General features: G+C 33.0%; 1 protein-coding gene across 1 annotated transcript in view; it reads left to right on the top strand.

Annotated features, from left to right (window-relative positions):
* Window positions 1-11539: 11539 nt before the first annotated feature.
* Window positions 11540-12345, top strand: part of LOC129905515 (uncharacterized) — a 32989-nt gene continuing 32183 nt past the window's right edge. Inside the window, exons 1-2 of the mRNA XM_055980985.1 lie at window positions 11540-11711; window positions 11884-12328. Coding sequence (XP_055836960.1) covers window positions 11605-11711; window positions 11884-12328 — 552 coding nt within the window. The 5' untranslated portion in view covers window positions 11540-11604. The remainder of the gene's footprint in view (window positions 11712-11883; window positions 12329-12345) is intronic.

Here is a 12345-nt window from a genome sequence, read left to right as displayed (position 1 = left end):
ATTGCTCCAGTAGTTTAGACTGTTGCTCTAGGGACAACATACAGACGGACAGACAGACAGAATGGCGGGACCCACCTTTTTAGTATTTTCCATCATCGTAATGTTATGTCTGTTTGTTATCTCTAGTTCAATTTTTTTTTTCGCAAGTAAAAAAGTCTGAATCAAAATGAAATATTTTTTTTAGAGCCAATTTTTCAATCTTCTAATAAACAGTCAGTTAACTGTTCGACCAATAAAATTATTAGGCTCATATACAATCAGATAAAAGCATTGAATTTTTCAATCAAGAATAATTTATTCTACAGAATAACAAAGAAAAAATTGTCAAATTCAAAAATATTCAAAATTAAATGTCATTTTTATTCATAATTGTTTTTGTTTTCTTATGTTCCTCTGTATTTTTTTCAAAATTCTTTCAAAACAGCTTTGACAACTGACACAATATTTTTATTGAGATTAATCCCTAGAATAATTTTTATTCGTCTCTGAAAGAAGCAGATAGTTTTATTCTTAGGAATAAGCTTTATCTGCCTGTTGAAAAATTGATTTTTTCTCTATCCTTACACAGAGAAAAATATGACCCGCTAAAAACTAACAGATTGCCATATTGTTTTACCGTCCATACATTTCATAAGGAAATCTTATTAAAAACAACGATTAATAAGGTTTTTTTAAGGAGATTTCTTATTATTTTTATAGAGAAAATCTTATTAAAATTTGACTGAAAAGTTGATTTTTTTTGCAACTTAGCACTAGAAAAAAAATCGCGATCAATATTTTCATGGCAGGTTGGTTCAGGTGGTAAGGTGGGCGACTAATGATTTGAAGTCTCCAGTTCGATTCCCAGCCTGGTCATCGTTTTTTTTATTTTTTTGCAGATTTTAAAACAATAAGGAAAACCCGATTGTTTTAATAAGGTTTCCTTCTTGGATGAAAACCATAGAGAAATCTTATTGTTTTTGTTCTATTTTATGTGGTCTATTTTTCTCTGTGTAGGAAGAAGTACTAACTGATTGTTTAACTGACTATTGAAAAATCGGCCCTAAGTATACAAATTTTAGTTAAAATAGGTTGGGTCGTTACGAGAAATTCATAAATTAAAAAAAAACCGTTCTATTTCAGGTACCGAATAACGGTATCAAAAATATTTTTCTTATTGCATAAATTTTGCTCTTTTGTGTAGGTAATACTATACAAAATAATTTTAATCAAAATCGTTAGAGCCATTTTTGAAAAAAGTGACTTTTCTATTTCCGTTTTATGACAGATACCGTTAGTCTTGGTTCTTAAAAATGTCAATTTGTCCTTAATACCAAGTTTGAAAATTGCTCCAGTAGTTTAGACTCTCGCTCAAGGTACAACATACAGACGGACAGACAGACAGAATTGCGGGACCCACCTTTTTAGCATTTTCCATCATCGTAATGTTATGTCTGATTGTTATCTCGAGTTCAATTTTTTTTTTTCGAATCCTCAACTTGCTTATAGTAAAAAATTCTGAATCAAAATGAAATATTTTTTTTAGTAAAATTATTCTCTTTCTTATTACCTTCATGTATGTATTTACCCATTTTAACCATTGTTTCTTGCTTCATCGTCTTAAAAACTGAAATAAAAATTTTCAATAATGCATTCCAACACGTATTACTAATGCACTAGATTTTTCATTATGTTGGGAAAGTTTTTAGGAATATTATTTAATTAACAAATCTAACGATTTTTGGGTCACTGTGGTGTATGCGTAATATTAATTTTTATAAAAAAAAACTTAAAAAATTTATTGAGAGGTAATTTTTTATACACAAAAGTAAAAAAATCTTAATTTTTTGGAAAATGACTTATGGCCAAGTTCTTGTTGCAAAAACTCCAATGTCTGGCACTAGCACCTCAGATTGCGGTAATGACATTTTTAGCTTCGAAAGTTCAACTTTTGTATAACAACTTACATTAAGTCATTGTGCACAGTAATAGTTGTTTAGGTCTAACTTAAATATAACCAAAATTTATAAGTTAAAGAAGTATCAACCTCTATACAAATGATTTGTTAAATGATACTTTAAGAAAAAAAATAATTTAATTTAAGAAGTAAAAAATTATGTTTGGAATATTTTTTTAATAATTTAAACGAAAACGTTTAATTGTTTTATTTTTTTGCTTCATTAAGAACTTTCAATTATGAACTTTTATATTCTTTATCAATAGGTATCATAACGCTTGATTATAAAGAATTGTACAAGATTCCTTATATTGACATATTCAAATATCTCAAATTCCAAAGAAGTATGAAGCATCCTCTTCCATCGACACTCGCTTTAAAAACATCTTAATACAAACAGCATCTTTGGTTTCTTAGAAATGTTATGAGCAATAGAGTTTAAGAACTCTGTATAATGTGTGTTCCTTTCTACATTTGACAAAACATTGATATTTTTTTGTCTACTCTTCCTTTTCCCGCCTTAAAAGGACTGTTCTACAAGTTTTCAAAACAATGAGTAATCCCAACCCAATCAATCTCATGTGGAAGAATATTGTTGAGGATGACTAACCATCTAGCTCCTGTAATGCGCCTGTGCTATCACAAAGCTTTACTCTTTCCTTTCCTAAAAGGCTTTTTTTTGCTTTGACATTTAACACTCACACACGCAATTTGATTTAGCAAAACAACTATTTTTCCAACGAATCTATATACAAACCAAAATTATTTATGTCAAATGTCAAACGAAACAAGCTACCACATCAGCAGCTTTTGTGAATGAAACTCACGAATTCCTACCAATCTACCCATACTTCGATCAATCCTTATCCAATCCCGCCACAAATGAAAAACTTTTGGGGGTTGGGTGAGACTTAGTCAGCTCAGTGATTGCCACGAATTCTTGGAAAAGGATACCATTATTTATTATGAATGGATTACGCGCCACTGAAAAACTAAGGAAAGCCATGACATTACCTTGGCCTATCGTTCGAATTGATGATGACTCATAGAATCCTATCGTTTGTTGTGCACCCTACACGATAGTACAACTGAAGGGTGATTGCAGGATGAAGGAACTTTTGTCAAAAAAAAAAAAAAAAAAAATAAATAAAAAGTTTCTAGCATTTCTTGGAATCTCTAGCATAACATTTGTTTTGTTTGTAAAAGAGTGTGAGTTGAATGAGAATTTCACTACTATACTCCCCAGAGCTATAGAACCCAAATCCGGCCAGGCTGCATATCATTAAAGTTTTTTTAAACTCGACGTGCTGTCAAGTGTCATGGTATGATGTGATGGATTTTCAAATAACGTTTAATATTGTTTTAATTGTGGTAGGTTTGATGGTTGTAACTTCAAAAAAGGTATATGTACAGTTATTTGATCAACGTAAAAGGCGTATCGATAGAACATAAACAAAAATACTCACAGAAGCGCCACGACCACGATATAATTTTTTTGAAGACTAGACTGGGCGATTACCTTAAATTTGACAGACGTTAACGTCAATCAGTTGCAGGAGCTCTGCAATGACTATGCAATGAGGAGCAAATTATGAGCATTATGATTTAAAATGGGTGATGCTTTATATGTCAATTTCTATATGCGTAGGTTTGAGAAGAAAAATGACAATATTTTTTGTCATGCATGACAAGGGTTTATTGTCAGCACTTTGTTTAATGACAGGTGAAGAGATCATTATTTGACAGATAGCATTTATTGATTTTGGATTTTCAAGAAATACTTAAACGTCTTGAATAAATAGGTACTGATATGTTACACATCAATTAAAAAAAAAAAGAAGAAAAATCTTCTTTGCTAAATATGCAAAAGGACACACAAAATTGTTCGTTTTGGTCCCTCCTATGACAATTGTTTTGTTTACTTGTGCACGCTTAAACTAGCAAATTCTTGATGCCTTGTTGTACTAAAAATGATCAACCCCAATAAACTCATATTTTGAATTAAATCTTTATTTTAATTATATTGGTGTATTGTAATACTTGATAGCATGAGAATGACCAGACGTTTTGCCCACCGATTTAGAAAATGAACTTTTGGCCTCTAGCCATGAGGCCATACTAGACTGTTTAATGATTGTTAGAGGTACTAACCAGCTTAATTTTCCTTGTGTTTCGACCTCATTTAATCCCTAAAACCAATTCTTTGAGTAGTAATTCTAGCTAGAGTCTTTAAAACTCATTCTTTTTCTCCGATTAAGGCTAGGCGCACACATGCGATTTTGATCGCGCGATTATTCAGTCGCAAATTAGATGCCAAGAATTTCAATGACTGTAGACACAATTTTCAAATTTTTAATCGCGAGAAGCATGTGTGTTCACAGTCATTGAAATCCTTGTGATCCATTTTTGCGACTGAATAATCGCGCGACTAAAATCGCATGTGTGCGCCTAGCCTTAATCGGAGAAAAAGACGAGTTTGTTTGTGGTGCCCTTGAGAAGATGGAATTAAAAATACATTTTTTCACTAGGAACGTTCAAGAGTTTGTTGAGTCATGAGACAGACTCTGTTTGTAAGATTGAGTAGATTAATGACCTCCTCTCAGAGTCAGAGGCCTTTGAAAAAAAAAAAACATTTTGATAATTTTTATGAAAAAGTTAGTTTGGACTTTAAACCAGAAAAAACCGCATCGACCAATACTTGGAAAAGAAAATCAAATCCCATCACCTGTTCATCGATTTCAAGGCCACGTTTTACAGCATTCATCACAGAGACGAGCTGTAGGTACCCATGTCTAGTTTTGGTATTCGTGCCGAGCTCGTCCGCATGTGCAGGATGACCAGCAAGGCCCTCTTTTGAGCAACTAAGGTGATCCCAGTCCTAATATAATGTGCAGAGGCATGAACTTTGACGAAGTCGAATGAAAACTCCTTGGATTATTTCGAGTGGAAATTTCTAAGAGCGATTTTTGGTCCCGTCTACATTGAAAAATATCAGAGAAAAAGATAAAACAGCAAACAGCCAAGAGATTAAAGATGCAGCGCCTGGAGAAAGTTTTACACTTCAACTCAGATGTAGGTACGGTCCAGTATAGGAAGACCTTGTCTAAGGTGGCACACGCAAGTGGAAAGGGACCTCAATGAACTTGGCGTGCAAAACATGAAGCAGCTAGCTAAAAATAGAGCTGGCTAGAGAAGTTTGTTGATTGTCACCCAAACCCACAATGGATTGAAGACGCTTTAAGGCGCTGATCACCCTGTGTCACACAGTTAGGCCACCATCTTAAAAAAAAATTAAATGCACGACTGGGGTCGCACGTACTTGCTCTTATGCTAAAAGTAACTCTAATGTTAAAGCTTTTTATTCAAGAAAATTAGGAAAAATTTAAAATTTGATATTTTCAAGAAATTTCATAAGTAGTGTAAAAAAATAAAATCTATTTTTATAATTAATTAAACACCGTTTACAATGATGTTTTACAAAAAAACCAAGTATGCCATTTTGTTACTTGTATAAAAAGGTATTTTTAGAAAAAAATTTTCGAAAATCGTTAGAGTCGTTTTTTTTTTAAATAATTTTGTATGTATAAAAAATTTCTAACATTTTTCAAAAAAAAAGTTGGTTTGCCATTTTAAAGAAATAATTAATTTACACATAAAAACGAAATTTCAAAATTTTTCACCAACCCGTTTTAAAAAAATTGATTTTTCAAAAAATCAAAATCGTTAGAGCCGTTTTTCAAAATAATTAACTTTTCTATTTCCGTTATATATCAGGTACCGTTAGTTTCGGTCATAAAAAAAATTTTAACTTCCCCTCTAGGGAATCACCAAAAACTGCTAACTACCAAGTTTGAAGAAAATCACTTTACTTGTTTAGGCAGTAGCTCGAGTATATACAGACAGACAGAATTGCCGGACCCACTTTTTTGGCATTCTCCATCATCGTAATGTCATGAAAATTGTTATCTCGAGTTCGATTTTTTTTACGAATCCTAAACGAATCCTAGTACCTACATATATCGCAAGTAAAAACTACCACACTGTACACGGTACAGTTGGTTTTAATTTATTGAAGGAATACTTTTTCAGTTTGTCTTTCCTTTTCAAAATATGTAGTTTGTTTGCTAAACCACACTAAAATCCTTAATTCAACAATTAAAAAGCATCCGTTTTGAATTAGAAAGAAAGAAAAAAACAAAAAAACAAAGAAGAAAAAAACTAGAGATGCAGCGAACATTCGGCCACTATTCGGTATTCGGCCTATTTGGCCTATTTTTCAGGTATTCGGTATTCGGCCGAATAGTTTAACTATTCGGCCGAATACCAAATGGAGAAGAAAAAAGACATAAATTATTATACCAAAATGTGTGTTTTATTAAAAAATTGTAATTTTAGTACTTATAATCTACTAAGGCAGTTGTGGTGAATAAAAACTATTTGTTCCGCATTTGTTGGTAGTAAATGATTACGTTTATCTTCGTAGACTATTCCTCCTTCGGAAAATAGTCTTTTACTGTAAACACTTGTCCCAGGAGACGAAAGGTAGACTTTAGCAAATGTTGTCAAAATTGACAGCTGCCCATTGAAATTGTTATTGTAAACAAATTTGTCTTGGAAATTGTTGTTGCTTTTGACTTTTCCAAATTAAACGTCAAAAACTTATTACTCCATTTGTAAAATGGCGACTCTAATGATCATACCTTGTCTTCTTATACCACGGTATGGGTCCGCCGTTCGATCTTGGCGAACAGTCTACCTTTGCAGTAATAGGTAGTGTGTTCAGACATTTATCTTAAAAGTAGTTCAGTTATTCATCGTTGCAATACGATGTTGTTGGGAATTTTTTAAGCCACATAATTTCTTATACAAAGTATACCTACAATTTTTGATATTACCAACGTTTTTTTCTGAGTGTCCTTGGCCGAATATTCGGCGGCCGAATATTCGGTATTCGGCCGAGGAGCGTGACCGAATATTCGGTATTCGGCCAAACCAATGTTCGCGGCATCTCTAAAAAAAACAATACAAATTTTTTGTTAACTTTGGATCAAAATGCTCTAACCAAAGAGAAAATTCCATGCAAATAAAATCAAAAGATAAATCTACTGCCTACTCTGTTTTATCTTCAACCAATAAATTGAAATCAAGAGCTTAATTAGCCTTCCATACATGAACTAGCCTGTATATGAGATAATCTGACATGTTCCATGTTAAAAGAGTATTAACAATCTGCACCACTGCACCTGAAATTCAAAAAAACACTCTTTTGCTACGCCCATTTAATGTGGTTCAACGTGTTCCTCCATTACACAATACAAATCGATCTAACAAATAACAATACCCCGTATTTTCTGATTGTTTCCTAGAAATCAAGCAAACCACCATCATTCTCGATGGCTTTATGGAAAACCCCCAAAAACTCAAACTATAAACCCTTTTACACCAGCAAGAAGTAAGTTAGTATAATCAGATTTCATGTGTTTGTACGGAAACATTTCACTAAAATCCTACCCCCCAGAGGGGGTTTAATAAGTCGGTAATCAAAACAGGTAAAATGTAGAATTGTAGAGCAGATATACAAAAGTTAACCTATACACAAACTATATAAGGGCTTTGTGTTTGTTGGAAGGAGAGAGGATTTTGAGTATATATTATCGATTTATGTTAAGTCTAGTTTGTTTAAGGGTAAAACTCTCACTCGTCCTTGGGGTCGGGTGCTTCGAATTCGAAGGACACACACATACTTCGAGGTCATATAGCGAGTTTACCTTCGAGCAGAAGCAAGTTCAAGCGGCAACCTTAACCAAAACGTGTCAAACTCTGAATAAATAAATTATAGTAGGTACTCTGAACAGGACCGCACGTGGGAAAATTCACGATACCTATAGTTTTTTTGCACACCATCACCACCATATCGCATCGGAATGAAGTTTCAGGACCCGACTCGGTTGTATTTCATTTGATTTGATGGAGCATGGTTGGTAGTTGAGAAGTATGTAATTAATTTAAGAGCATTTTTTTTCAAGCCCTCAAGTTGAAAAATTAGAATTTTAATTCGATAGTTTGTGGAAGAAATTGAATAATGATTTGAATTGTTATTTCCGACAAGTCTTCTTTTCCTTTCTGAGGAGGAATTGAAAGACGGATGTATTGTTTCCTTTCGAAATGATGATAAAACCAATATGGACTCTTTGTGGTTTATTGCTCAAACAAAAGCAAATAATTATATTTTAGTTCTTGAGAAAAGATGCCGCCGAATATTCGGCCGAATATGGCCGTATAGTTCCTCTAACTTCTGCAACATTCGGCTGAATACCAAACACCAAATAGATATTATTCGGCCGAATATTTGGCCGCATAGTTGGCGAAAGATGTGTATCTATCTTACTCCAATTGGACTTTTGAGTTGTGATGACAAATTGCATCTGGACCGCAAGTTTAGTCTTTTTACTTGCGATATAGGTACTATATATCAAGTTATGCATTCGTAAAAAAAAAAAAAGTTGAGATAACATTTTTCCATGACATTACGATGGTAGACAATGCCAAAAAAGTGGGTCCCGGAAGTCCGTCTGTCTGTCTGTCTGTCTGTCAGTCTGTCTGTCTGTCTGTCTGTATAAGGAGCTACAGCCTAAACGGATGGACCGATTAATGTCAAACTTGGTATGTAGCGTTATTTGACGACTCTCCAGAGGGGTTTTTGGAATTAATTTTTTTGGACCAAAAATAACGGTACATGTCATATACCGATTTAAGAAAAATTGAAATATCTCGAAAACGGCTCCAACGATTTTGTTTAAAAAATTCAAATGTTAGTTTTAAGCTAAGGTTTATCTTCCAATGAAAACATTTTTTTTTGAAAATCATTATTAACGGTACCTGCCATAGAACGGTTTTTTTCAAATCCGATTATCTCCGAAACTGATTATTCGATTTCAACGAAACTTTTTGTGAAGAAGCCTTTATATAATTTAAATATAAACCAAAAATAAAATTTCCAAAAAAATAATTTTTGGATTTTTAAAAAAAATTTGAAAATTTTTTTTTGAAAAATCAAATTTTCGAAAACGGGACATTGAATTTTTTTGAAATTTTGTTTTTAGATGTTGATTAGTGATTTCTACAAAATGGCATACCAATTTTATTTTAAAACTTTTTTTCCAAAAAATTATTTATAAAAAATTATTTTTTTAAAAAACGGCTCTAACGATTTTGAAAATTTTTTTTCTAAAAATGCATGTTAATATATCAATCAAAACTGCATACTTGTTTTGGAGGGCAATTCAATTTTAGATTTTATTTTATTTTTTTAAAAAACGAATTTTATTTTTGTTTTCCAAATTTCTATATAAAGTCTTAAAAATTTAAGCAACTTTAACTCTAAGAGCAAGTTCGTGCGACCCAGTCGTGCATTTTATTTTAATATCTATTTGGTATTCAGCCGAATGTTGCAGAAGTTAGAGGAACTATTCGGCCATATTCGGCCGAATACTTGGCGGCATCACTTGTCTTGAGAGTTACTTCTTTCTCAATTACCATCAATGCAGACGGGATCAAAAATCTTCTAAAGAACTTTTATATCGAAACAAGTTCAAGGAGTTTTCATCCTAATTCCTGTTATAACATTCCTCTATTTCCTCGAAGGAGCACGCTCCTGTCGTGTTGCTGTAATTTTTCTTCTGAGAAGCCGAAGTTCCTCTGTTCTTTTTCGTTTTTAGAGCTCATTGGAAGCTCTGGTACTTCTCTGCAGCGATATTTGTGAGCTTTTTACTGGATGCGCTTGTCGGCATTTTTTCAAACCAGGGTCTTCGTTGTGATGGCCTAGTGAAACCCAGTCAGTACTTCAGGCCGTGTGCGAATTGCTTTAAAATGTTGGTTAAAATTTCTACCACGATTAAAATTTGACGTTTGGTTTAAAAAGGGATCAAATTTATTTTTTTGCTGTGCGAATTGGGTTAAAATGTATTAAATGGGACTTTTTTCTTGGTACTACTTTGAATAAAATTCCCTCAAGATAAAACAAAATTACCCTCAAAAATGGTTTTTCTTATGTTCAATTAACTATTTTTTTTAACAAAACCCAGTTGAAAATATATCAAGTTAAATATTCTAGTATGAAAATGTAAGAAATTCTCAATTTCACATACTTTTTTTTATTTTATCGATAAATTCCCATTTCATTATTATCAAAAAGAAATTTATTAATTCAGTCTTCTAACACTAATTCGTAGTTCTCCAGCTGCCAACAAAATAGAAATACATATAAAAAATAAAAAGCAAACAAACAATTATTTCAAATTATTATTTCAAGATGAATATTCATTTGAGGAAGTACTTTGTATTAATACTTTTAACATTTCTTAAAATATCAACGCATTATAACAAAAATAATTTCAAATCTATCTTGATCTTTCTATCTTGAGAAACGTCAAATTTTAACCACTAGTGTCAAATTTTACCCTGCTCCGCAGCTGGGTAAATTTTAACCCATTTTATTCACCATGCTAGTGTCAAATTTTAACCAAACGTCATATTTTAACCAACATTTGAACGCAATTCGCACACGGCCTCAGAAGCGCTATCTCTGACGCTCCCTGGCAATTTTGCCACTGGTTCTCTATACTTTCTGCTGGTGGCGTAGGACTTCTTATTCTTAAGAGGTTATTCGAGTCCCGATCAGATAAAAACCAGACAATCTCTCGCGATTGTAGTCGCATTCGTACATTGGCCACTAGCAGGTAGTGATCAGAATCAGTGTTTTCTAAACTCGGAATGTTTGGACGCCAATAATACTGGAATTTTGTTGAAGGTTGATTGATCTAGAAATTTCCATGTGCTGTTAAGAGTGTTGACTTTTGAGATTCGAGAAACACGTACCGCAGCAAAGCCGACTAGTCTAAATGCGTAATTTTTTAAATAATTTGTGGCAATAAGACGACGCACAATAGTCCCATTGGTGCTTTTTTCATGAAATTTTGTACACTGAAGGATATTGGAATAGAGAATACGAAAAAGCTGCCAACCTTTTTTTATTCAAAATGGCGGCCAGAATAAGCCTTTAAAATATAGTATATAAGCTAGAAATTTGGCTAAATTCATGTTGGATCTTAGATTTAGGAGTCATAGATTCATATTCCATAAAAAAAAAACAAAAATTTGGAAAACAAAGTCTATTATGACAAAGAGACTCTTAGAGGGTTTGTCGATTCCTCGCAAGAGGCAGTATCTCAGAAAAGAATTTTTTTTAGGTTGTGGAAGCTGGGATACGAACCCAGATCTCTGGCGTCGCGGTCCATCGCACTGTTGGCGTATTTGCTACTCAGGAATCCACATTCGAAATAATGCAAGTTTTATCTGCTTTACAACAGTGTTTAGGACCCCTGCTATAGTTTTTCGGTTGCACGTGGTCTGTTTAGTTACCTAACATTCCACAAACTGATTCGAAATTTATTTCTTTTTCTTATCGTTGCATTGTGTTGATAGCACTTTATTTGATCTTTTATTAAACGTACCTACTGTACATTTTTTACTTTAACATGATCTTGAATCTAGAACTTCTTTGATATAAGCTTCCAATAAAATACAAATTCGAATCATTTTAATTTTTCAATTCAATTGAAACAAAACTGAACTTTAATTTATTTATTTATTTTCTTAATTTAACAATAATGCCTGATATAAAAGAAATCCTCCTCGAGACACCCAGCAGTAGTGGAGAATCTGAGAAACGTCCTGAGCCATGTCAAAGAAAAAAGAAGAAACTCACAAAATCTGGGTAAGATTTTTTTTCACTGTAAGGAAATAATAATCAACCTCAGTAACTTTCTTGAAATTTGGCAAAAACAAAAAATCTAATTGAAAATTTTTTCATTCATTTTATTTTTTTCTTTAAATAAACTTTAAAAAAAAATTACAGTCCTCCTTGAATTAATTTTTTCGTTTTCCAGTTCTTCTTCGGCTATTTCCAGTTCACAAATTCCTCGATCAAATTCAGTTGTTCATCATCGCGTTGATACAAAGTTACCACTTTCAGTGAGAAAACCTAAGGAAACTCTACATTCCGTTGCACCATATCGTTTAAGGAAGTCCTTTTCCCAAATGGATATGAAAATGTCGAAAAATATCAATGGTCGCTTTCAACGTCAAAATAATTGTAGCACCATAGCCTTGCCCAAAACCATACTCAAACCATTAATCGTCCCGAATAAGGACATCGTTTACCCTTCGAAAGACAATGGCTTTTACTATATGGTCAACGAACCTGAGTGTGGTGAGTTTGGGTCGAAATTTGCTGGAATGAAAATATTCGCCACAATCATGCTAAATTCTTGGCGAAAGAGAAGGGACGATGTTAAACGTTTAACTGAAGAGGTCGAAAGGCTTGAAAAAAGGGTAAAGAATCCTCGGTC

Source organism: Episyrphus balteatus, chromosome 1 (assembly GCF_945859705.1).
Source record: "Episyrphus balteatus chromosome 1, idEpiBalt1.1, whole genome shotgun sequence".
Lineage (NCBI taxonomy): Eukaryota > Metazoa > Arthropoda > Insecta > Diptera > Syrphidae > Episyrphus > Episyrphus balteatus.
Note: the sequence above shows the minus strand (reverse complement) of the source record. Positions and strands in the feature narration are given on the sequence as shown.